The following is a 27,822-nucleotide window of genomic DNA, read 5'->3' as shown; positions in this document are numbered from 1 at the left end:
TATGGGCATACCAAAGGAAGTACAGTGAGTATTCACTGCATTCCTTAACAGAGGTATTGAGTCTGTAAACTGTGTATTCATGATCGTGTCCCTTTAAGACTGTACAGCACTTCCTGTAACTAATTAGGGGGAGGGGAGCAGCTACGGGATCGCGGGCATACAAAGCCTCGACACTCCTGGAAGTGTCAGAGGTGGAGGAAAAAATAATAATACATTTTTGTAATCGGGGAGAACTGTGGGGACATCAAAAGGAAACACTGTGAGTACTGATTGCATGTTCTAACAGATAATTTGAGCCTGTAGCTGCAAAGCACTCTGGGATGTGTAATCAGGATGGAACAAGGCGGCTGGGACTGCCTACTGCTACACTTCCTTTATGCTATTACTATGAAGCTAACGGCAGGATATGGAGACACAAGCAAGGGTTAGACAGGGGATGACATGGGCAGTGCAATGTTAGGATTACAGAATGGGGTTTCTGTCTACAATGCAAGCTCAAAACGTATCTCTCCCCACTGTCTGCTTCTTGTGCTGGCTGTGTCAGATAAGCCAAGCCACTCATTCTTCTTCTCCTCCCTCTGCTGGTTCTATCCTGAACTAGCAGAATCAGCACCATGTGAGGAGGTCTACCAGTTCTGGACGGATGGATTGTAAACAGGTACAGCCGGGGGCAGATCCAGACATTCAATGCACATGTAAAGCATTGAATGTCCGCTGTCGAATGACTTTCCTCAGGCATGCATGGAGACAAACCGGACAACGTCATGTTTACAAAATTTGAGGCTTTGTTTCCTGACATTGATCTGGATATTCTCAACTCTCCAGCAAAGGCGAAATGGTAACCCACTAGCTTCTTCCTAACTACCCATTCATGGTCATCCATGGAAGCATTGCTGGATTGCAGTTCAGCGACAGAGCTGCTGGTTCTGTGTAGCACTGTGCCTGTTTTTTGCCTAAACGTAGGGTGCAAGGCCATGTGTGATGCCAGCTCTCAGCATTGTGCTCACAGTAAAACATATTCCCAGAAAACCCTTCAGGATCTTTGTGTTGTGCAGTAGAGCAGGGTGGGAGAGAGAGGACTCTAAGCAGTCTGTGTGACGAGCAAGGGATTTCCAACGTACGCCAGTATAGACATTCTTCAGTGACAGCAGCAAGCATGCTCTCAGGTTTTGTGTGCAGGAAGATCTTTGACATTGAATTGTACACTGCACAGAATGTGTCCCATCGATTTGACCATATCTGGCAAAACTGATATGCGTTTTGAATGATTTCTGTAAAAAAAGAAAAAGAAAAAAAGAGGGTACCGTATTTATCGGGGTATAACATGCACCCCAAGTTTAGGAGGGCATTTTAAGGAAAAAAAAACTTACATTTAAATGCCCGTCAATGCAGCCTTATCAGTGTGCATCTGCAGCCTTGTCCATAATTGCAGAATGATCAGTGTCATTTGCAGCTTGCCCACCGCTGTTTGCAGCCTTGCAGAGTGTCATTTCCAGCTCGCCCAGCGCCGTTTGCAGCCTTGCCCATGTTTAACCACTTAACAACCGCCCATTGCCGATTAACGGCTTCAGGGCGGTTGTTTAACTCTGAGAGGCCGTTAATTAACGGCCTCCCAGAATTCTGCTCTCGCGCGCCCCCTGGGGCGCGCACACGAGAACATCCGTGACCGCCGGGTCCAATGGACCCGGCGCATCACGAATTACGGTAAACGCCCGCTCATCGCGGCCGTTTACCACGTGATCGCTCCGTCAAATGACGGAGTGATCACTTGTAAACATACCGGCGTCATGTTATGACGCCGGTTCCTCCCTCCCCCTCTCTGTACCGATCGGTACAGCGGAGGGGGAAGAGATCGGTGTCAGCAGCGATGTGGGCTGCATCTGCAGTGCCCACATCGCTGCTCACCGAAAATTAACCCCTCAATTCCCTGCCAACACTCTGCAATACCCTGCCAACACTCTGCAATACCCTGCCAACACTCTGCAATGCCCTGCAACACTCTGCAATGCCCTGCAACACTCTGCAATGCCCTGCAACACTCTGCAACACCCGCCAATACCCTGCAACACTCTGCAACACCCGCCAATACCCTGCAACGCTCTGCAATGCTCTGCAACACTCTGCAACACCCGCCAATACCCTACAATGCTCTGCAACGCCATACTCTGAGATACCCAGCCATACTCGAAGATACCCAGCCATAGTCGGTGATACCCTGCAATACCCAGCCATAGACATCCTCCTCCCGCCGCCCTCCGGTGCTTCTACCGAATCGCTAATACGATCAAAGCCAGAATCTTTTTTTTTTTTATTATTTTTTTTTTTTTCAGGCTTCCCAGCTTAGAGGTGAGATGTGGGGTCTTATTGACCCCACATCTCACTGTAAAGAGGACCTGTCATGCCATATTCCTATTACAAGGGATGTTTACATTCCTTGTAATAGGAATAAAAGTGATCAAAAAAATTATTTTTGTGGAAAAAAATGTCAAACTAAAATAAAGTAAAATGAACAATAAAAAAAAGTTTTTTTTAAAGCGCCCCTGTCCCCATGTGCTCGCATGCAGAAGCGAACGCATACGTAAGCCCCGCCCACATATGAAAACGGTGTTCAAACCACACATGTGAGGTATCGCTGCGAACGTTAGAGCGAGAGCAATAATTCTAGCCCTAGACCTCCTCTGTAACTCAAAACATATAACCAGTAAAATAATTTGAAATAGTCGCCTATGGGGATTTTTAAGTAGCGACGTTTGGCGCCATTCCACGAGCGTGTGCAATTTTGAAGAGTGACATATTAGGTATCTATTTACTCAGCGTAACTTCATCTTTCACATTATGCAAAAATTGGGCTAACTTTACTGTGTTTTTTTTTTTTTTTTTTTTTTTTTTTTTAAGCACAAAACTGTTTTTTTTCCCCAAAAAAGCATTAAAAAAATTACTGCGCAAATACCGTGCGAGATAAAAAGTTGCAAAGACCACCATTGTATTCTCCAGGGTGTTTGCTAAAAAAACATATATAATGTTTTGGAATTCTATGTAATTTTCTAGCAAATAAATGATGATTTTTACATGTAGGAGAGAAATGTCAGAATTGTCCTGGGTGCTCCAGAACACCTGATGGCGCTCCATGCATGTTAGGCCTCTGTATGTGGCCACACTGTGTAAAAGTCTCACACATGTGGTATCGCCATACTCGGGAGTAATAGCAGAATGTGTTTTGGGGTGTAATTTGTGGTATGCATATGCTGTGTGTGAGAAATAACCTGATAATATGACAATTTTGTGGGAAAAAAAAAAAGTTAAAAAAAATCTTGATTTTGCAAAGAATTGTGGGAAAAAATGACAACTTCAAAAAACTCATCATGCCTCTTACTAAATACCTTGGAATGTCTTCTTTCCAAAAAGGGGTCATTTGGGGGGTATTTGTACTTTTCTGGCATGTTAGGGTCTCAAGAATTGAAATAGGCCGTCAGTACTTCAGGTGTGATCAATTTTCAGATATTGGCACCATAGCTTGTGGACTCTAACTTTCACAAAGACCAAATAATATCCACCAATTTGTACTTATTTTTACCAAAGATATGTAGTGGTATACATTTTGGCCAAAATTTATGAAGAAAAAATTACTAATCTGCTAAATTTTCTAACAGAAACAAAGAAAAATTCATTTTTTTACAGAATTTTTCGGTATTTTTTCTTTTATAGCACAAAAAATAAAAAACCGAGCGGTGATTAAATACCGCCAAAAGAAAGCTCTATTTGTGTGAAAAAAAGGACAAAAATTTCATATAGGTCCAGTGTTGCATGACTGAGTAATTGTCATTCAAAATGCGAGAGCACCGAAAGCTGAAAATTGGTCTGGTTATTAAGGGTGTTTAAGTGCCCAGTGGTCAAGTGGTTAAATATACCGCCGCCGAGACAGACGGACCGAGCAGAGCTGAGCAGACGGGCCCGGTCTTTTTGGGTACCGCTCGGTCTTTTTCGGCGCCGCTCGGTCTTTTTCGGCGCCGCTCGGTCTTTTTCGGCGCCGCTCGGTCTTTTTCGGTGCCGCTCGGTCTTTTTCCGCGCCGCTCGGTATTTTAGCCTCACAGACAGTGGGGATCGGCGTATAACACGCACCCACGACTTTCCCCTGATTTTAAGGGGGGAAAAGTGCGTGTTATACGCCGATAAATACGGTATTTTGTCATTGATACTATTATAGCAATAGAACAATTTTCATGAACCTACAAATAGTCATAAGTGCCTGTAGTATGGAGATAACCTTCATCCCATAAAATAGTTCTCAAAAGATTCCTGATGTCTGTGGTGCAGTGCCCACTTACAACCTGGGAGGTGGGTGAGGAACCCCAAGTAGTTCAGTGGGCTGACATCTTGAGCCTCAAGGGAGGTATTCTTGGTAGGTTGAAAGAAATAGAGCACCAGTTATTTAGAAATGTTAACTGTTTTAAAAGAGAAGTAAACATTTTTTTTTTGTTTACTTACCTAGGTGGATGCAGCATCGGTCCCTCGTCGTCTCTGCACTGAGAACCAAGCCATCAAACATCACTGATGGCTCGTTTCTCTCGGCTCCTCGAGCAAAAAGCTGCTGCCTATCAATCAGCAGCTCTTCTGCTCTGCTCCCCCATGCTCACTGGTGCGCTGAGCTATGGAGGGGTGGGGAGTGGCCGGCACAGAGGCTGATACAGCGATCAGTCCAGGCATCTGGCGGATCCAGAATCGGGATGACATGGTGCCTGGACTAATATTGGTGACGTCCGCTTTCTGCTGAAAACGGGTCACAGGAGTGCAAAATGAATTGCACTTCTGTGACCCATAGGAGAAACCCAGCCAATGAGCTAAGCCTGAACTTCTCCTTTTAAGGCGCAACAAATTAGTAAACAGGATACTTAGAAAACAACTACAAATTATAGTAATACTTTGGATTACGAACATAATTCATTCCAGAAGAATGCTTGTAATCCAAAGCACTCATATATCAAAGCGAGTTTCCCCATAGGAAATAATGGAAACTCAGTTTCACAGCCACTGCTTGTCTATGCAGTACTGCATGTGGCCAGAGGTGCGGGGGTGCTGGAGATATTAAGAGACACTCGGGATTGGAACGTTTCCGATCGTATCCAAGCTTCACTGGTGCCCCCGCACCTCTGACCAAATGCAGTACTGCACACGCCCTGGTGGCTTGAATCCTGCTCGTCTTGCGAGACAACGCTTGCAAAGCGAGTCAGGATTTAGTAAAAAAATTGCTTGTATTGTGAAATGCTCGTAAACGCCGTTACTCGCAATCTTAGGTTCCACTGTACTCTCTAGGTGTCTCGACTAGTAACAGTCAATACTAAAATAAGAACCTTTAAGCCAAGACTGGAAATCTATAAAAATTGTCGAGCATATTCAGGCAACAAGAATACCTTTTCTGTTGAGCCCCCAGACTTCCTGAAATTTCCACCCAGCTCTACAGCTCTTTAGTGGTGACGTTCCTTCCTCTGGCCGAGCGGGGGGGGGGGGGGGCGCAATGTCTTGTAGGCTCAAAGGTATTACAAATACTGAATATTAGGTGCGGTATTCAAGTCCCCCTTTAGCTAATAAGTTGACAACCACAGCTCTGTGCCCTGCTCTGCATTGCCAAAAATTTTGCAGGCACCAAGGGCGACACACAAAAAATAATGCATAAACACATCACAACAGTGTGAGTCCTGAAAACTTCACATTTCATAAAAGCTCTCTGAAAAATCATATAAATATGAAACAGAAGGGTGCTGAATAAACTTTTCAAAGGACTCACTAACACTAGGGGATGGTAAAAACAGGTGGTTAAGCTATGGACTTATCCCCAATCCCCCCCCCTCTAAAATACAGCCAGAGGGGGCTATGCACATGCTGCGACCATGACGCTTTGTATCTTGGCTGCTGCAAATGTATTGCATGTCGCGTTGATAAGTAGCACGGCCTGTCAGACTCGGCCATTCACCTCAAAGGGTCTATGCGGCAACCACGAGCCATGAGTGGCGGTACATTAGTCCCATTGTAAATTGTCATTTGGCAATTGCCTCCTGAACGACAAACAGCGGCTGCCCACCGTGGATCACTTTCCAGAACATTGGCTACAGTAAACCTAGCCTAAGCCCTTGTACACACGGTCGGAAATTCCGACAACCAAATTCGTCGGATTTTGTCCGACGGATCTTGTCCGAAACTGTTGCATACACACGGCCGGACAAAGTTGTCAGAAAATCCGATCTTTCAGAACGTGATGACGTAATTTCGTTACGATGGGACTACATTCAGGCTAGTAGCCAATAGCTTTGATGTAGGAATTTGATCTGAGCATGCGTGGCACTTTGTTCGATCGGAATTCTCTACACATGATCGGAGTATGTCAGAAAATATTTCCGGCAAGTTGGAAAATTTGGTCCGACGGATATTCAGACGGAAACAGTCCGATGCATACCACACACAGACTCCGACAAAACGCTCCGATTGGACACATTCCGATGGAATCTCCGACCGTGTGTACAAGGGCTAATAGTCATTCACATCAGTACGCATGCTGGTGTCCATTTTGTGTGGGCAGTGGGGGGGGGGGGGGGGTTGATGCCCTGTGTTTTTACAATGCAAGGCACTCTTCATTTTTTCTTTCATTTTTTTTAACTTTATTAAAATGTCACAAAGTGCCATTCTATTAATTTACACTGCGGCATTTTCCTGCACCTCTCGGCTGCCGCATGAATGAGGCACAGAAAAACTATTATTTTCTTTGTGCCCTTGCAGAGCTCTGCATGGATCAGATGAGGAAAAATTTAAATCTCCGCACTCTGTGTGAATGAACCCTAAAACTGCTTAACCCTTCTGCACATAAAACAAACATATTAGATCTAATCTACAAAATTGTACATGAGAATTGAGAAAAGGTATGTTATGTTGGCTCATGCAGCAGCAAATGCTTAAGCAGCCTGAGAATATCTAATCATGCTAACAATTCAGTTTGTGCAAGAATACATCTACAGCTGCCTGGAGAGCTTTTGATGTTGGAGGAGGGGGTGAGGGGGGAGGGGAGCATCTGAGGGCTCTCAGGCATGTCAAGCCTCTGACACTCCCAGAAGTGTCAGAGGTGGAAGAAAAGACACAGAGCCCAGTGGGAGCATAACAAAAGGAGGCGCAGTGAGTATCGCCTATACTTTTATTAGATCTATTGAGCTTGAAAACTGAATTTACTATAGGAGCAGAGGCTGTATGTTCATTGTGCAAAGTGCTTGTAAGTAAGAAGATAAAGATGTGTCTTTATTTTCAATATCCACTCATGTGCTGGAGATAATTTCCCTAGCACATAGTCATTAGCGATCACAGCTTCACCAACATTGACTTTGCTGGGTAAACAACCTCTACTCTTCTAACAACCTCTGTAATTTGATGTCAGTGTCTCTTTAAGCCTGTTGCTGCAAAGCACTCTGGGATGTGTAGTCAGGAAGAAAGATGTTACTCTGTAACAAGTAGCAGGATCTGGATATACAAGGAAGGAATGATAGAAGAAAGAGGTGGATGGTGTAGTGCAGGATTACACAAGATGTTTCCCATGATAATGAAATGACTGTGATTCCCCGAGTGTTCATTAGGGATGAGCTCAGTGTTTGACTCGAACATGGGCCGTTCACCTGTTCGGCGAATTAAGAATTTTGTGGACCGTTCGCACCATATTCGTGTGCCACGAACGGCCCACAATGCACTATGCTATCGCAGTGCATTGCTGGCTCATGATTGGCCAAGCATGCACTGTGACCCTGCGTGTTTGACCAATCACAGCGCCGGCAGTGAGGAGAGCCATAATTGGCCACAGGCAGGATGCCTATGGCCAATTATAGCTCAGGGGGGTTTAGTACATGCCCCCCACTATATAAGGCCACCAGCGCAGCGGCCTTGTGTAGTGTGTTGGCATGCAGGGAAAGAGCAAGATAGGCAGGAACAATGTATTTTTGCTTGGGAACCTAGCGCTGTTACAGTGGGTGTTGTGTGCCTCCTGCACAGTATAAACCCGACTCTACCCCTCATTGCTGGTGGTGTTTTGTTTCTGTAACACAGGCATCTGCAGCATTTACAGTGGGTGTTTTGTGCCTCCTGCACATTATACACCTGAAGATACCCCTTATTGCTGGTTTTGTTCTGTTTCTGTAATACAGGCATACTATAGACACCCCCCAGGCACGATATTTAACCACTTTCAGACCGGACCAATTTGCTGGTCAAAGACCAGACCACTTTTTGCGATTCGGCACTGCGTCGCTTTAACTGACAATTGCGCGATCGTGCGACGTGGCTCCCAAACAAAATTGACGTCCTTTTTTTCCCACAAATAGAGCTTTCTTTTGGTGGTATTTGATCACCCCTGCGGTTTTTATTTTTTGCGCTATAAACAAAAATAGAGCGACAATTTTGAAAAAAAACGCATTATTTTTTACTTTTTGTTATAATAATTATCCCCCAAAAATATATATAAAAAAACAAAACATTTTTTCCCCTCAGTTTAGGCCGATACGTATTCTTCTACATATTTTTGGTAAAAAAAATCGCAATAAGCGATTATTGATTGGTTTGCGCAAAAGTTATAGCGTTTACAAAATAGGGATAGTTTTATAGCATTTTTATTAATCATTTTTTATTCTTTTTTTTTTTACTAGTAATGGCGGCGATCAGCGTTTTTTTTTTTTTTTTTTTTTTTTACAGTTCTTATTTTTTTATTTTTTTTATTTTTTTATTTTTTTTATATAAAATTTTATTGAACAAAGGCATACAACAAGTTGTACAAAAGTTGCGGGCTAATACTTTTCTCATTGAAACAGAAAGAAGATAAAGGCAGAAAATGAATGAAAACAATCAGGCAGCTCAGGGTTTGATAATAACTAAGCAATTCGTATATAACAAAAAGGAGGATTCACCACTCCCCCAAGAAGGGAGAAGGGGAAGCCTCCCCTGGATGGATCTGGTGGTTAGAAGATAACCTGGTGTGCAATATAGGGACAATCTACAAGGTAACATAGAGTATAGGTGCAATGCAGTACATAGGGGAGGGGGGGGGGGGGGAGGTGCTGCACAGTTCCCGGCCGTCCATGAAAGGCGATGCATGAATGAGGCCCCATGTGAGGGGGAGATAGATAGGGGCACAGAGACACGCATGGTATGATTTCAGGTTGCAGCGATTGTCGCCGGTAATGCGTGTCCCTTATAGATGAAGGAGTGGTCCTCAAGGTGGGCTCGTTCCTGGGGGGTGAGTTTTGAAGACACATATAAGTCCCATCTATTGTGGAAGCGAAGTTTGGCTTTGGCGTGCAGAAAACTAGTGTTTAATTTGTCCCGAAAGAGGAGGTGCATGAGTTCTCTGTCCACTTGTGATACAGATGGTTTGTTCGTGGAAGTCCAGTTGGCCAGGATGTTTCTTCTGGCGAGTAACAAACAAAGCAAGGCCCATTCCTTGCCCAGAGGTGTGGAAGTAGCCGACCAAGGGAGCAGTTTGGGGTCCCAATGACCAAAGATAAGGAGTAGCGGATCCTTGGGGATTTTCAAAAGTGTTATCTTGAAGATAAACGCCAAAATTTCATTCCAGAATGAGGAGATAACCAGGCAGGACCAGTAACGATGGGTAAGGGAAGGTCTCGGATGCTGGCAGAGAGGACACAAAGAGACCGCAGGTTGACCTGAAGGTGGGGAGTATAGAAAAGGTATGTGCGCTCGGTGTACAATTTTTAGTTGGGTTTCCCTCCAAGTTTCATTTGGGACCAACTTGTAGACTGATTGTAGTCCTTGTAGGATCTTGTCCACAGTATCAACACTTGGAAAGTCTTTAGCCCAATTAGAAACCGAGGAAAGTTCCAAAGAGGGTGTAGTATTCAGCAATAGAGGTTTGTAGATATCTGAGATACCAAAATGCCCCGTACACACGAGAGGGATTAAGTCTGACAGACCTCCAAAGGAGTTCCGCCGGAGTTCCGACGGAGTTCTGGCGGACTTTTCGACCGAACGGACTTGACCACACACCATCACACCAAACTCCGACGGAGTCGAACGTGATGACGTACGACTGGATTCGACGTAGGAAGTTCCTAGACAGTAGCCAATAGCTGCCCTAGCGTCGGTTTTAGTCCGTCGGAGTAGCACACACACGAGCGGATTTTTCAAAGGGGACCGGGTCCGGCGGAGTTCCGTCGGGAAAATTTAAAGCATGCTTCATTTCTAAAGTCCGTCAGACTTTAGCTTCGCTAAAGTCCGTTGCAGCCCACACACGATCGGATAGTCCGCCGGACTCAGTCCGTCGGAGTTTGGATGTCGAAAAGTCCGCTCGTGTGTACGGGGCATAAGAGTCTTTATGGAGGAGTACATCAATGAACGAGGATTGGAATCTTGCATGCTCTGCTCTGCATGTTTTCTGCATGAAACTGAGGCATTGACCATAGTGGAAAGCAGATGAATCCGGCAAAGAAAACTTAACGGCTAGCTGGCGGAAGGAAAGTGGTCGACCAGAGTCCGGGTCACACAACGAGAAAAAGGAGTCAAGGCCTTGTTGACGCCATGTATCATAGGGTTGGCGGTCCAGCCCCGGGGTAAAGGTCGGGTTGCCTTGTAACGGGAGATGCCTAGATATGTAGGGAGACAACTTAAGGCTCTTCCGTGTTTCTCTCCAGGCAATGGCCGTGTCTCGCAGTAAAAGGTTGTGTTGCAATGACGGATCCAGTTGTTTCCATTTGCAGTGGAGAAGTGCAGCTAGGGAGTAAGGATGGGTCATTTCAGCTTCCAGTGAATAGTTGGAGCAGCGGGATTTTTGGGATATCCAGTCCAAACCTACCCTTAAAAGACATGCTAAATTGTACATTCTGAGATTGGGAAGACTAATACCCCCTTCGCTCCTAGGAAGGTGAAGTTTAGAAAAGGCAATGCGGGGCCTCTTACCTCGCCACAGGAATTTGGAAATTGATGAGTTTAAAAGTTTAACATCCTTATGCCTGAGGAGTAAAGGTATCGTCTGAAGGGGATACAGAAGGCGAGCAAAACTAACCATTTTTACCAGGTGGCACCTTCCCAAGAGCGAAAGAGGCAGATCCATCCAGTTATCCAGTTCCTGCATAAGTTTAGTAAAGAGGGGGGGGTAGTTCAAGTGATAAAGAGATGAGGGGAGCTTCCCTATCTTAATGCCCAAGTAAGTGATATGGGTGTTAGCTACCTTAAAAATAGAGTGATTTGCCCATGTCGGAGGTGGAAGGGAACCCAAAGGGAGTATTTCGCTCTTGGAGTAATTAATACGCAATCCCGAGCACTGCCTGAATCGGTCAAATATGGATTTGATCGTGGGCATGTCTGAGGAAGGGTTGGCAGAAAATATCAAAACGTCGTCGGCGAAAAGGGAGGTTCGTAACTCATGTGACCCGACTCTGATTCCGTGCAGCGGTGCGTTATATGTCAAGTGTCTGGATAATGGCTCTAACGCTAGATTAAAAAGAAGTGGGGACAGGGGGCAGCCCTGTCGGGTCCCCTTATGTAGCCGGAACTCATCAGACAGAAGGCCGGCGGCCACCAGTCTGGCTGCAGGGGAGGTGTACATGGAGCTGATCAGGTGCAGAAAAGGTCCGGTGAAGCCCATATCCCCCAGTACCATGGAAAGCCATTCAAAATTAACATTATCGAATGCCTTTTCGGCGTCCAGAGTAATAATAGCCAAATCGCTGGTTGGATGACATCTAGCATATTCTAATGCCATCATCACCTTCCTCATATTGATAGTTGCCGTTCTGCCCTTGACAAAGCCTGACTGGGCGGAATGAATCAGGGAGGGGATGATGTCGGCCAGCCTATTGGCTACTATTTTAGAAAGAATTTTGACGTCAAGATTAAGGAGCGAGATGGGTCTATATGACCCAGGCTCTTGCGGGTCTTTACCCTTTTTTTCTAACAACTTAATAATTGCTTGGTTACCTGACGGGAGATAGGGGCCACCAGACCATATATGTTGGTAGACAGCAGCCAGAGTCGGAGTTAGAAGAGTATTCAAGGATTTATAGAACTCGCCTGATAAACCATCCGGGCCTGGGGCTTTGGAGGAGGCTAGCTTACGGGTCGTGGCAGATATCTCTGAAGGGGAAATGGGGGCGTTTAACGAGTCGAGTTGAGAGGGAGATATTCGAGTCAGGCGCGTACCGTCAAGAAAATCGCGAGCAGTGGGTCGATCAATGGGGTCCGCCGCATACAGAGAGGTATAAAAGCGGAGCATTGCCGCATTTATGCCCTTTGGAGTAGACATGACCGTGCCGTCGGGGTTGCGTAGCGACGATATGACCGTGGGACGGTAGGGTCCCTTGCACAATCTGGCAAGAAGCTTGCCAGCTTTGTTGCCAAATTTATGTAACGTGGCGTCGAAGTGGGCCCTTTTAGTGGTTTCCAAGGTTTCAGCCCAAGTGTCGAATTACTGTTTGGCTGTGTGCCAAGCTTCGCGATTTTCAGGGGAGTTTAAGTTAGAGAGCGCCCGCTGGGCCAGATGTAGTCTGGAACTGGAAGCTTTGTATTGGGACTGGGCGTGTTTCTTGAAAGAGGAGGCATACGAGATAATGCGTCCCTTAAGGAACGCCTTACCTGCATCCCAGAACAAGTGCGGGTTGTCGACATGTATTGCGTTTGTTTGCGAGTATGATGCCCACTCTTTCAACATGTAAGTTTGAAAATCTGCATTGTGCTGTAAGAAGGAGGGGAAGCGCCAAATTCTGGGATTAGGGTGTATGCCGGGGGTGTCTAGGGTCACTGATATCGGAGCATGGTCTGATATGGCTATGTCATGGATTTCCGCCGTCGGAAGGAAAGGGATTAAATCGTCAGAACCAAAAAAATAGTCAATCCTAGAGAAGACATTGTGTGGATAGGAATAAAAGGAAAATTCCCGGTCGGTCGGGTGGTGTAGTCGCCAGATGTCATGAAGGTGGAGGGATTCCATAGTCAGCGCCAGGGTCGTGTGAGTGGTAACAGTCGAGCAAAGTATAGGGCGGGGGGGGAGGATTTGTCGTCTGCCAGGTGAGCAACAGAATTAAAGTCACCCCCTACCAGATGTGGGAGGTGTGGGAAGCGCAAAAGCCAACTGGTCAGCGTGCCAAAAAAGGATTTTGTGGGACTATTAGGAGCATAGACATTTGTAATAGCAAGTTCCTTGGTCCCTATGAGGGCCCTGATAGTGAGGAGTCTGCCCTGATGATCTGTGTCAGTAGATAGGATCTTACAAGGGAGATTCTTATTGATAAGAATAAGAACCCCTGCTTTTCGACCCACAGCTTCAGCGCCCGCCACCTCACCTACCCAGAGCTTCCTCATCCGGACAAAGTCCGATGAAGAGAGATGGGTTTCCTGTAGCAGTGCTACGTCAGTCTTGAGTCTCTTGAGGTGACGCAGTACCTTCATGCGTTTGTTGGGGGAACGGAGCCCTTTAACGTTCCACGATACTACTTGTAGCATGGTGAATCGTTAAGTGCAGTGATAGCGGGAACAAATAATACCATGTGTTCGGGAGGACCCGGGGCATAAAACAGCAGGAGCTTCGCTCCAGAGAAGGCCAGGATGAACCTTGGTAGAATGACAGCAAGGGGGAATAAATCAGGTACAAGTGCAGCTGTATAAGAAGGGGGAAGGAAGGGACGGGGAAGGGAGTGGCAAACAGGCCAACCAAAACAACTCACTGTGAACTTCACTTTTTTCCGCATGGGGGTCACTGTGTAGACCAGCTCCCAGAACCAGGCCATCGAACTGATATAATTACGGCTGCCCTAGAGAAGGAATATGACACGCCGTCACCCCAGGCAAGGGTCAGAACGAAATGAGATGGTCCGCACAGAAGACCCCACAAGGGGAACCAGTGATTGTAACCTGAAAGAGGGAATTGAGAGGATACACACAAATATTGAGAGAGGAGGAATAAAATAAGATACATGCAGTTCTAATAATACAATAACAAAACATCCATAAGCCAAGGGCCCATGGGTCATGGTGAAGACATATGAGCAGATAGTGCAGCGCCCAGAGCCAGTCACGGCCCTGGGCAAATAATACCTTATGAGTGCGCACAGCGCGCGGGTGGACCAGGATGAGAGTAAGTCAAAACAGGAGCCACTTCTACCAGGTGGAAACGGGTGGTAGGTAAAGCTGTGTCCCTAAAAAAGAAGGGAGAACAAAAAAAGAAAACACGGTCCAAGTGTTCATCAACGTGCATTTAAAGCGTGGGGGGCAGGACCTGAGGCCCTGAAGCGCTTGGGGGAGTCCTTCCGTGGGCTCCTCTGGTCAAGAGCTCTATTGACAGGGGATGCCTTGGGAGCTGGGCTCAGTGGAGGACCCGAACGTAGCGATTTCAGAAAACGCGATGCATCATCGGGGTCTTGAAAGGAGAGTTGTTCTCCGTTGGGTGCTTTGATCCGTAGGATTGCCGGAAATGCAAGAGTGAATTTCAACTGCCGTTGGAATAGTTCCGTACAGATATGTTGAAAGGCCTTCCTCTTCTTAGAGACATCCACTGAATAGTCAGCAAAAATCAGGATTTTGACTCCATCAATTTGAAGCGATCTGAACTGACGATACTGCTGCAAAATGGAGGCTTTGTCTGCGTAATTTAGATATTTAGCAATTATCGGGCGTGGGGACTTGCGGTCCGAGTTCGGCGCCCCCACACGATGTGCTCGTTCCACGACAAAGGGTCCCCCCAGGCCCAGAGCCTCCGGGATGCGGTTTGCGCACAGGTCTGATAGGGCAGAATGGTGAAGCGACTCTGGAATACCAACAAAACGCAGGTTGCTCCTCCTGGACCTATTCTCGAGGTCATCGAGTTTTTCCAAAATAAATTTGTTGGTTCTGTCCTGGGCTTGTTCCAGGGACTGCGTTTGGTATAGTTCTTCCTCTAATGTAGAGATGCGACTTTCAGCCTCATTAAGTCTGGATGCATGTTCCCCAAGTTGGGCCTGAATTTTATGCATGCCCTGGGTGACAGCTTTTACAACAGAGGCCGCTATCATAGGGGAGAGGAGAGCAGCAACAGCTTGTGCCAGAAGCTCAGTCTGTGGGTCTTGCAGCTGTGGGGATGGCAAAGCATGTAGCATGGCCACAGGTGCTACAGGCCCAGGTACTTGCGTGGAGGCAGGTGGATGCATGGGAGGGGGTGTCTTGGAGGCCGTCTGGCCTTGCGCTGGGTCTCCTACCTCCATCGCTGGTGTCTGCTCCTCCGGGTAGGCCGTGCTGGCTGGAGCGGGGGCCGAAGTGGTGTAGGCCGAAGCCGGAGCCTCGATTTGCGGCGCGGTCTGCCGCGCGGTGGCGGCCGCGTACGAACGCGGCCCGGTTTTTTCGACGAACCGGTCCATCGTGGAGCCGGTATCGTGGGGAGGATGGCTGGCCGGTGTAACGGGCGAAAACGCCTGATTTAGAGCAGATTTGAAGGCCGGTCTGCGGGAGCTGTGTGGCGGGACAGCTACTCCATACGGCGCCGGAACCGGAAGTCCGATCAGCGGTTTTTATTGTGACTGCGACATTGTGGGGGACCCATCAGACATTTTTTTGACACATTTTTGGGACCATTGTCATTTATACAGTAATCACTGCTATATAAATGCAGTGATTCCTGTGTAAATGACACTGGCAGTGAAGGGGTTAACCAGTGGGTGGCAGTGTAGGGGTTAAGTGTTCCTAGGGGCGTGTTACTAACTGTGGGGGGGTTGGGCTTTCATTTAGTGAACACTGATCTCTGCTCCAATCACATGGAGCAGAGATCAGCGTCACTAGTTGCTAGGCAGAATGGAGAAATGTTGTTTACAACGGCACTTCTCCATTCGGTCGCTCCGTGAGATGATCGCGGGGATGCCCGCGGCGATCGAGTCCGCGGGTCCCGCGACCGGACTCACGGGGGTCCCGACCAGCATGGGAGCGCGCCGCTGGCCGCGCGCTCCCGATGGCAGGGCGGCAAATTTAAAGGGACGTACATGTACGCCCATTTGCCTGCCCGTGCCATTCTGTCTACGTACATCGTCGTGCGCTGGTCGGCAAGTGGTTAAAGGAATATTTCACTTTTCTTTTTTTCACTTTAATCGTCAATAAAATCAGTGCTCCTGAAAAAAACTGCCATTTAAAAAAATGTTTGCATTGATCCATGTCCCCTGGGGCAGGAGCCGGGTCCCCAAACCTTTTATAGGACAATAACTTGCATATTAGCCTTTAAAATTAGCACTTTTGATTTTGAACATTCAAGTCCCATAGACTTTAATGGGGTTCTAAAGTTCGTACGAATTTTAGGTCCGTTTTGAAGGTTCTGGTGCGAACCGATCCGGGGGGGGGGGGGGGGGGGGTTTCGGCTCATCCCTAGTGTTCAAACTTGATCTGCTCACTTAAAGCCAATAAAATGAGTTGATGGGGTTTGTTTCTTCATTTCACATGATATTGCTATGAAAAAAATTCAGTATTGTACTGAAGTGAATGTAAACCACTTGCCAACCAGCCACTGTCGTTATACGGCGGTAGGTCGGCTCTCCTGCGCGTACTGCCGTACCTCTTGCTCCTGCTGCAAAAGCGTGCCCACGGGTTGGGCGGACTCGATGTCCGCTGGTAACCCGCAGTCGCCTAGTACAGAGGCAGAGCGGGGATCTGCCAGTTTAAACACGCGGATCCCTGTTCTGCTAGATGACATGGCAGAGAGCTTCTGTTCCCAGTGATCAGGAACAGTGATCTCCGTCATGTCCCACCCCCCCACGGTTAGAACACACCCAGGTAACACACTTAACCCCTTGATCACCCCCTAGTGTTAACCCCTTCAATGCCAGTGCCATTTTTACAGCACTGATCAATGTAATAATGTCACTGGCCCCCAAAACGTGTAATTTGGGGTCAGATTTGTCTGTCGCAATGTCGCAGTCCTGCTAAAAATCCGCAGATCACGCCATTACTAGCAAAAACAACTAAAAGTCCCTAAATCTAGCCCATAGTTTGTAGATGTGATAACTTTTGCGCAAACCAATCAATATATGCCCATTGCGATTTATTTACCAAAAATATGTACAAGATTATATATGGACCTGAACTGTTACTTTTTTTTTTTTTTGGGGGGGGGGGGAGGGATATTTATTATAGAAAAAAGTAAAAAAAAAAATTTTCAAAATTGTTGCTCTTTGTTTAGAGCACAAAAAATAAAAATTGCAGAAGGTAATCAAATATGATCAAAATAAAGCTCTATTTGTGGGGAAAAAAGGACATCAGTCTTGTTTGGGTACATCGTTGCACGACCACGCAATTGTAATTCAAGCGACACAGTGCTGTATCACAAAAAAATGGCCTGGTCATAAAGGGGTATAAATCTTCCGGAGCTGAAATGGTTAATGAAAGCACATAATTACTTTTTTCTTTTGGAATTGTTAGTTGCATCTCAGTGCTAATTTCCTGCAGCCTTTTTTCAGCCACTTTATGTCTGCATGCATGTATTTCTGATTGTGACCATGGCTGCAAAATGTGTTGAAACAGCCACATGTTATCTCCCTCTGAAGCCCAAGTGACAAAACCATGGATAAAATGTTAGGCAAGGTTTTTGCACTACACACATAGGGCAGGCCATCCATGGGTAGCACACCTGGCAGCACTAGGGGTTGTCCGTTCAAATCCCAACCATGACACTACCTGCCTGGAGTTTGCATGTTCTCCCTGTGCCTGTGTGGGTTTCCTTCCACACTCCAAAGACACGCTGGTAGGTTAATTGGCTCCTGTCTAAACTGGCCCTAGTATATGTATGTATGAATGTGAGTGACGGTAGGTTCACACCTATGCATTTTGCGAGCGCGCTTGCACTGGCACCGCAGTCCATTTATATAAATGGGCTGCCGAGCCTCTGTTTCTGCAAAAAAAAAAAAAAGTGCATGCACCTTTTTTGAAAATGTGGCTGCAGGGAAATCTTGCACCCCACACTAAGATTTCACATGCGTGGGGGGTGCCATTCAGAATGAACGGCAGGCCCATACGTTTTCACAGAGCAGTGTGTTTTCATTCAGAGTGCGGGAATCGCAGTGATTCCTTGCATGCAGAAGTGTGAACCAAGCCATAGGGACCTTAGATTGTAAGCTGTTTGTTTCCATCTGATTTCCCCATAAAGGAGAGCGGGGCTGTGTCTGCCATCCTCCTGCTCATCGGGGATCAGCGGAGCCAATGTGAACGGAACCTAAGGAGCCAGTTTGGGGACCACCATCACTTCAATATAGGAGAAAGTCAACTCAAAGTAGAAAGCATCCTGCTAGTGTTGATTTTGATGAAGACTTTCAGAAAGTCAAACACTTTTACATTTTGGCCCCTAGTATGTTTAAAAAAGCATGTTATCATAATCAAAAAAAGAGCACCTCCAGCACATTAGATATTACCAACACTGAGGACATCTATAACATTTCTTTCAAGAAATCCTAAATTGTGGGTTCATATACTCTTTGTAATATACTTTCTTTGTGGCCTTGGTGTAAGCTAATCCTATGTCTACTACTGCTTTCATTGTCATAGGATGACATGGAATGTTTCTCTACAGCTTGTCAGTCATCCTATCAATAAAGAATTGGTATCTCTTGGCTCTGTATTTGAAGGAACTATGGAACACCTTTGTGACAGAATTGGTAGAGCTTGCATCTTTTTAAGCTATGTTATTTGGTCACATGTTACGTAATCGAGGCCCATTATCATACAGTAGAAGTGCGGGGGGTGCACGCACAAACAACCCTGGCCCCCTCACTCCCCCCTGCATCTCCTCGAGTCCCGTCGGTCACCATTAGGGTCTTAGCACTCCCGGCCAATCGGATCTCAGGACCTGCTTCCTGGCTGGGAAGACATTGGCTCCTTGCTGCTGTCAATATAATCCAGTGGCATGTGAGCGAGGTGAGGGGCCGAGTCCCACTGTCTGTGTCAATGGGTGCCCCTATGGAAAGCGGGTCTCCGAGGAGGAACTTGATGTGGGGAGAAGCCAGAGTGCTGCGGGGGGACCCAAGAAGAGGAGGAAATATATTTTTTGTTTAAAAAAAAAAAAAACTAAGCTTTACAACCTCTTTAAGGCTGGGTTCACATCGCATGCCTCCCGGCGGCAGTTCACACTTCCCTATGCGAACTGCTGGGAGTGTCAGTGAAACGTTAATGACACCCCCAGATCAGTTCGCATATCGCAGTGCGATGTGCAAACTCGGACAGGAATCGGATCGCATGGTGTGAACACCCATGCGATCCGATTCTGCTGCGGACCGAAAAAAAGGTTCCTGTGCAAGTTTCGCCCGGATGCGATGCGAATTCAGCCATACTATCTGTATGGCTGAACTCGCATCGCACAGAGATCGGATGTGATTTGCACTGCAGTGCGAATCACATCCGATCTGGTCACCGCAGCAGTGTGAACCCAGCCTAAAACACATATCCGGTACATTAGGGTAAAAGGTATGAAATCTAGTGGGAGTATAATACCATCTAGTGGTGAGCTTGTGAGCCAATCTCTCTAATACGTGTTTTGGCTAAAATACGCAAGTTGTCTAGTATCATTAATTCCAATAGTTGCTAATTTTATTTTGGAAAACAGCTATAGAGTTATAAAACATATATTTGTCATCTTCTTTTTTTTTTTTTTTTTTTATTATATTTTTTAAAGTTATGTCCTTTCTAACATACAAAATAATAATTTATGCCATCACTTCTCCCTATGTTGATAGTAGTGGTGATTTGGAATTTTGATGGAGAACAACACTGAGAATTATATACATTAATGCCAATCTTTATTCCGTCTTTACAGAATTATTGGAAGTTTAAAGTTACTGAAGTGACTTTGGGTAACACGGTCAACTATCATTATTGAGATTGCATCCAGATTGGAAAAGAAAAATACTCTGTTCCTCTGTTTACACTAAAGGTAACTAAACGCTTTGACAATGCGATCCATTGCTATTTTATGTCCATCTTCTCTTTTTGCATTACCTATCATTTGAAAGCATTATTAGGAATTTCAAAGCAATGTAATTATTTTAACCACTTGCCTACTGGGCACTTAAACCCCCCTCCTGGCCAGACCAATTTTCAGCTTTCGGTGCTCTCACACTTTGAATGACAATTACTCAGTCATGTAACACTGTACCCAAATTTATTTATTTTTTCCTTCTTTTTTTCCCCACAAATAGAGCTTTCATTTGGTTGTATTTGGTCACCTCTGGGTTTTTTATTTTTTGTGCTATAAATGAAAAAACAGCGAAAATTTTGAAAAAAAATATGCATTTTTCTTTGCTTCTGTGATACAATTTTGCAAATTATTATTATTTTTTTCGAGAATTTTGGCCACAATTTATACTGCTACATATCTTTGGTAAAAAATAACCCAAATTAGTGGATATTATTTGATTTGTGAAAGTTAGAGTCTACAAGCTGTGGTGCAAATCATAAAAAAATTGATCACACCTGATGGGTGACCTGAACAAGCCAGAAAAGTACAAATACCCCCCAAATTACCCCTTTTTGGAAAGTAGACATTCCAAGATATTTAGTAAGAGGCATAGTGAGGTTTTTGGTGTTGTCATTTTTCCCCACAATTCTTACAAAATGAAGATTCCCCCCCCACAAAATTGTCATTGTAATAGGTTATTTCTCTCACATGGCATGTGTATACCACAAATAACCCCAAAATACATTCTACTACTCCTCCTGAGTATTACAATACCACGTGTGTGGGACTTTTTCACAGCCTGGCCACTTAGAGAGGCCCAACATGCAGAGAGCACTGTTACATGTTCTAGGAGCATAAATTACACATCTAACTTGTTGACTACCTATTACACTTTTGAAGACCCTGGAGCACCAGGACAATGACATGTGACACTGACGTGACACCGATGACAGATGGAACTAATATGTGGCACTGATAACAGGTGGCATTGATAGGTGGCACTGGGGACAGGTGGTCATGTGTGTGTATGTTCTTACTGACGCTGCAGCTGCAGCCATTCATCTCTCCCTCCTCTCACGCTGTCTCTGTGTGAGGAGGGAGAGCCGGCGATGAGAGATGATCTCATATGTTTACAGGCCGATCGAGTGCTAAATGGCCGCTGTGATTGGCCATTTAGCACGATCTGTGGGGACACGGCCAACACTGAACTTCACCGATTTATGTGCCAGTGGCGGCACGCAGAGGGGAAGTAAACAGGAGGACGTCCAGGGACGTCCTCCCGGCAGTTAGCGTACGCGCTGTAGCCATCTTTTTAACATTAAAAATATGTGCATGTTTGTGTCCATAGCGCTTTCTTAAACATACTTCATTAATGCCATTCTTCAAGGTCGTCCTCTTAGTGGCCATTGCCAAAAGTACATTATCTAATATACAGTAAATTTCAATGCACTTGGGGGCCCTGTTTATAACAAAGAATGGACATCTCTCTACAGACTGCAGGATGTTTTTAAAAAAAACTCCAACATTTGCCTATATTTTACTGTTTATCAATAACATGCAGTGTGGTGGAACCTGTGGTGTTTTGAGGGGTATATTTTGCATAACTCTTCAGATTGGAGGAGAATCCTGGTATATGACCAGTAGAAGTAATGTGTCAGTCCTGCCCTTCTCTCTGAACCTGTGTTTGGATTGAACTGGATGTTTTGTTAATGTCACAGCATATTTAGGTTAATATTTTTGAATTGTTTACATTTTGATGCATTAAGGAAAAATCAAGACAACCACTTTTCCTCTGGAAGGTTTTATTCCCTTCATAATCGGAGCATTTTTTACTACCTTAACTGCCAATTGTTCAGCAACACTCTACGCAAAATAAATTTATATATTTTTTTACGCACAAATAGAGCTTTCTTTTGGTGGTATTTGATCACCTCTGGGTTTTTTTTATTATATAAGCAAAAAAAAGACAGAATACTTACTTTTATAAAACATATCCAGAAAATCAATTGTCTTCATAAATTTAGGCCAAAATGTATTCTGATACATGTCTTTGGTAAAAATAAAAATCCCAATAAGTGTATGTTCATTGATTTGTGTGAAAGTTATAGTGTTGACAAACTATGGTGTATGTGTGTGTATATGTATGTGTGTATATATATATATATATATATATTATTATAAATACATAAAAATTGCAACTTAAATCAAAAAGTCCACTTTTCATATATAGTAGCGCATGCACATTTTTCTTAAAAAGTGAGTTAGTCAAAGTTCTGATCAGTGTCCAGAAAAGAAGGTGCTTGTTCTATCCGTTCTTATTGTGATTTAAGGTGCAGCTTCCACCATGCAGTTCACCACTTGTGGAACACAAACGACCCCCTTTGGGGATGCACTCACCGATTGTTTTGATTTAAGTTGCAATTTTTATGTATTTTTATATTTCTGTGTTTTTTAAAAGCAGCAGCTTTAAAGTGGGTATTTTACGCAAGTGGGGTACCGCATAAATACTGTATCCAAGTTTGCATATTGGCATCCAAGAGCGCGGAGCAGTGTGCTATTTGGGCCGGCTTTTATAATTTTTAGTACATTCATATATATATATATACACTACTAATAGCATCTATAGCTGCATAAATTCCAGTAATGGCCGTGATCACCGACTTATAGCGTGACTGTGATAGCATGGTGGGCAATATGGAAACTAACTGACATCACTAATACAGTGATAATACTGTACACTGTTCTAATGACACTAATGGGTGTTGGGGGTGCACAAAAGGGCATTCAATGGATTAACTGTGTGCCTAACAAGTGTGTGTTGCTTTTAATCACAGGATCTGACTGTCTTTTTTTCCCTGAACTCAGAATTGATTTCAGGGAGAAGAAACAGCCAGATCGCTGTTCTTTGTTTCCGTGTATTTGTAAACAGAACTCTGCTGTGATTGACCATAGCCAATCAGCAGGTATACAGCCAAAATCATTGGTTGCAACCTGCTGACAAACTCGTATGCTCACGTGCTTTAGAAAACCAGGAAGTTCCCATACATTGTGCTGCCTACTACAAGTAAATGTACTGTTAGAAAGCAGAAAGTGGTTACATTTATTTTTACTTTGTTTATAGATAAATATTTTTTGCAAGCATTTTTTGTCACACCTATATCTGTTTACTTTAAAAGGTAATATTGGAAATCAGTTTTTTTTTTTTTATATGCTCCTTTTTGTAATCCATCTAATTTAATGTAACTATTTATAAGTTGTAATGTTATAATAAATTATAATCTATGCAATTGTTTCAGTATCCTGCAGATTCATCATGCCCAAGTGCATAATAACAAAGTGCCCTCACAAGACTGGAGGAAAATGTACTACTCCATGTGGTATAATTTTACATGGTTTTCCAAATTCCATCGATAGAATAAAGGAATGGCTTTTGCAGACCGGACAATCATTTGAACATTTGGATGAGATCGCAGACATCATCCTGGAGGGGAAGCGCAGTGATTTGTACCGCTTGTGTTCCACTCACTTTGTTGAAGACAGCTATGTTAATACAGGTAAACGAAAGAAACTGAAGTCCACTGCTGTGCCCACTATTTTTCCGGAACCAGCAGAAGGTAGAACACTGATTGAGGAATTTAACATTCTTGAATCAAGAAATCGAGAAAACCAAGCTGGTGGTGATGGCTCTATTTGCTTTCTTTGTGGCATGTCACCAAGTGGTGCATCTAATAAAATAATGCACGATCAGTCCACCCAAACAGAATCTTCCATCTGGAGTCCTACAGTGCCACAAGTAGAACATATTTACCTTGTCACTCATTCTGCCCCAAATGTAGAAACTGCAAAATCTCAGCAAACTGCATGCCCTAATCTTGGCACACGATTGCCGTTTGAATGCATAGAAGGACCGTCCGGTGAGGATAGTGTTAGAGCATTGTATGTAGATCCTCTAAGTGCATTCATTGAGTTCAGTATCCCACAGCTGCCTTCACAGGTTGAAGAACAGCATACTCAAGGTAGCATTCTTGCATTTACACTAGGTGGTGGGACAAAACTAGAAAAAAATGTAGATCAAAGACAAGATGAAGTCTACAAACCATTACAGGAAAGTGCTTATGTTTCAGAAAAAACTGCCCGGCATTCTTTTTTAGAGGATGAGCAACTCAAGGCCAGCCCTGGTGCTGTTGGAGATCCTATTGCAGATATGGTGAACGAATCCAAATATATTGTGTTTGAGCAATGTTTGAATAATCTACTTTGCAAGGTGAAGTGCCAAGATCCAAGTGGTTGCAGTAAAGTTGTTCATAAATACAACAAAGAATTTCATGGGTCAGCAGTTGTTATTCGTGGGATTTGTGAAGATGGACACTACTTTCGCATCTGGGAAAGTCAACCCAAAATCAACCGCTTTTATGCAGGGAACATTCTGCTTGCAGCAAGTTTGCTGACCACTGGCCAGAACTTCCATAAAATTCAGACATTTCTTAAATGTTTTGGAATTCGCCACATTTCAAGAAAAAAATTCCTCCACTATCAGAGACATTTTATATTTCCATCGATCCATGACTCCTGGAAAGCGCAACAAAACCAGCTGCAAAACGAGTTACAAGACACACCAATAGCTATCTGTGGTAAGGGGCAATGTGATCGTCCCAGGCACAACACCAAATATTGTGTGTACACGATGATGGACATGATATCTAACAAAATCTTAGATTTTGAGACAGTGCAGAGCACTCAATGCAATTCCTCCATTGAAATGGAGAGTTATGGATTTGATATTTGCATGACCCGAGCACTATCAAATGGACAGGACATTGCTTTTTTTGCTTCTGACAGGCATATCAGTGTGAAGCAGCTTATGAAGACAAAATACAAAAACATTTCTCATCAGTATGATGTTGGGCATTATGCAAAACATCTGAAAAGAAAATTAACACTTGCCTCCTGTGGACGCAGCGGGATACACATAAAACCATGGATATCCAAAATTCTTAAACATTTCTGGTGGAGTATTCAGACCAGCAAGGGCAATGCAGAGCTACTGAAGGAAAAATGGCTGTCTCTTCTAAAGCATATACAAAATATTCACATATGGCATGATGGTGTGCTTTATCATAAATGTGCACATCCAGCGTTATCTGAGGAAGCATACTCCAGACTTTTATGGTTGAAAGAAGGCACAGTTGCATATGATAAAGTTTCTGAAATCATTTGCAACACTGAGCTCATGAAGGATCTAGATCACCTGGTGTGGAATTGCCAAACAGCTGCACTAGAGGTCTTCCAAAGCAATGCTTTGAAATTTCACTCTAAACGCACCCGTATTTCTGTTGATGCTTTGGAAGCCAGAACAAGGCTGGCAGCAATAAGTCACAACCACAACATTGATCGAATGCCACTCGCTGTTCGACGATTTGCTTCTGCTATAACCCCTTTAGGAACTAAGCTGGCTACACCGAAGAGAAAGAAAAAATGGTTACTGCACACCATGAATGAGCCAATGACAAATAAACATCTCATCCCTATCCTACAGGACACTCTCAGAATAGCGGAAGGCACTAAAACAAGTACTTGGGTTCCAAAAGCACCTTTGATGGCTCCAAGCATAGTTAAAATAGAGAAACCAGAAAAATCAGATGTTGTTGCCACACAGTTTTCTAGATTTGTTTACAGATAAAAGAAGAGGTCAACAGCAGACCAAGAACAATTAGGTGGTTTCTCAGACCTAGACTTGTTATAGTCCAAAGACATTTTGTTTTTCTTCAGACCATTTTACATTGCTAACAATCACCATTGCAAAGCTATGTAGCAAATATTGCAAACTGCAGTCTTCAGTCAAGCAGGATTGTCAACTTCCATCCATAGTTTGTTCTTGTTGTTATTGATATCTTCCCCTTTTAAGTCAATTTGTGTTTTGCTTTTTATCCTTATTATGATAGAATGTAATATGTTTGCTTGGTTTATTATGAATGTTGCTAATAGAATTATTCCTATTTTTTTATGTGTTGTACTCAAATTATTGTTACATATATTTTTCATGTGTGTCCACAGTGTAAAAGGGATGTTACTTGTTGACATTTAAGCATTTTTAACTTTGAAACATCTATGGTACGTTATAAGTTTTGGTACACCTTGTTTAGTGGTACAATAGACTAAAAAAATTCCCAGGTAGACCTAAAAATATAATTTAAATGTTCACATGCAAACTTGCAGAAGATAAAGCAAAATAACCATAGTAAGGCTCGGTTCACACAGGGGCGACTTGTGCAGGCGATTTCGCCGCCTGACAAGTCGCGCCCCGTTCTGTACTACAGAACCGTTCTAATAGGAGCGACTCAAGTCTTTTGCGGCGACTTCGGGCGACTTGCATTGACTTCTATACAGAAGTCGTTTTGCAAGTCGCCGCTGAGGTCGCGGCCCTGCAAGTCGTGCCGCCTACTGTGTGAACCGAGCCTTAAACAAAACACATGCAAAATACAATAAACAAATACATTTTTTCTTCCAAATAGTTAATGTATAACTATAGTGTATCACTACCTTTGCAGGAGACACTGGTAATATTGGGTCCTCTACTCGATCTCTGGCCCTAGCCAGAACCTCAATCTAATGCAGGCCATACACGGTCAAATTTCGAACAAATTTTCTTTTCAAAATCAGAAAATTTGTTTTTTTTGTGATCCGATGATGCCACCATTGATTTTCGAAATTCGGCCGACCAAGCCTTCAATTTCACCTCATGTTGCTACAGAAAATAATTTTCTTGACCGGGAATCTTCTTTTCTCTCCGTAAATTTTCTTTGATCTCCGTACATTTTCTTTTCTTATTACATTTCTCGCACGATTCTCCCATCATTGATTAGAAAACTGTTTGTTTTTCCAAAAATTTCCAACATGTCCGATTCCTCAAATTTTATTTCCACACGAAAATCGGCTGTTACTGCAGCCCACTAATGGTGCGAAATTCATGCGAAAATTCTTAGATACGATTTTCGAAAGAAATTTCTTTAGAAATTCGAACCGTGTATGGCCGGCTTTACTGGAATACAGAATACAGAATACCTCAGACGACTCCCAGTGGTCACACGAGAATAGCACACACTGGTTTTTAGAAGATATGTATTGGCAAACCAAAGTAGAAAAGTAACACAGTAAATCAGTAGTTGAACATTAACACATAAAAGACCAGTGCAACTGATATAATGCAGTTAACCCAGGTACCTCCTAGGGATGAACTGAGTTTGTATTGCAGTACCAAGTGTAAACAATAGCTCTCCGCCTGAGAGATTTACACCCCAAAAAGGCTAACAATAAATGTGCAGACTAGTACACTTCAGAACTCACAGAAAAGAGGGTCGAGGCTTAAACCCAAGAGTTTGACACACTACTCATGTGTGGACTGTAATGTTTTGGAGAACAAAGGGTTCACGAACAGATAGAGAGGGTGCCCCAGGAATTTTTATGGACGAGGGTTAAAGCCAGACAGAGAAGTAGAAGGCATATATATAAAAGAGTATTACAAAATGTATTAGTTTATAAGACATATATGCAATTTTTCTAAGGATATTAAAATCACAAAACCAGTGGTTAATGTATGGTAATTTACAGCAAAAAATTCTGAGTCATGAAATGGGTCTGATGGTAAGAGGTCAATCAATATACATGAGTTTAGAGCTCTCAACATGTTTCGGAATATTTAAATTGTTAAATTCCTTCTTCAGGGGCTCACTTGCTTCAAGCTGTATTGTCTAATGATACAATGGCAAGAAAAATATACAAATATCAGCCAAATTGTATATGTACATGACACATGTATGTAAACATATAGTTGGGAGAAATGCATGTGGGAATAAAGATCGCACAAGCATTTTATGAGAATTGGTGGTACTTACGAAATA

General features: G+C 43.9%; 1 protein-coding gene across 2 annotated transcripts; it reads left to right on the top strand.

The window, feature by feature from the left end:
- The first annotated feature begins 122 nt into the window (after positions 1-122).
- LOC143996586 (uncharacterized) lies at positions 123-27,796 on the top strand. 2 transcript variants are annotated; one of them, XM_077491709.1, is made up of 3 exons: positions 123-259; positions 19,784-19,900; positions 23,221-27,796. In XM_077491709.1, exon 3 carries the CDS (start codon positions 23,238-23,240, stop codon positions 25,602-25,604), a length of 2,367 nt encoding a protein of 788 aa, XP_077347835.1. In that variant the 5' UTR covers positions 123-259; positions 19,784-19,900; positions 23,221-23,237; the 3' UTR covers positions 25,605-27,796. The 2 variants fall into 2 exon arrangements, with proteins under 2 accessions (XP_077347835.1, XP_077347836.1); XM_077491710.1 differs by lacking the exon at positions 123-259 and adding an exon at positions 7,095-7,158.
- The last annotated feature ends 26 nt before the right edge of the window (positions 27,797-27,822 follow it).

This window comes from Lithobates pipiens, unplaced genomic scaffold, assembly GCF_037356315.1.
Source record: "Lithobates pipiens isolate NorthernLeopardFrog02 unplaced genomic scaffold, aLitPip1_a1.2 Scaffold_19, whole genome shotgun sequence".
NCBI classification, from domain to species: Eukaryota; Metazoa; Chordata; class Amphibia; order Anura; family Ranidae; genus Lithobates; species Lithobates pipiens.
This window is presented reverse-complemented; position numbering and strand designations above follow the sequence as displayed.

Bases quoted from the DNA above. Each gene is read 5' to 3' on its own strand.
- LOC143996586 (XM_077491709.1), top strand. From the start codon at position 23,238: ATGCCCAAGTGCATAATAACAAAGTGCCCTCACAAGACTGGAGGAAAA.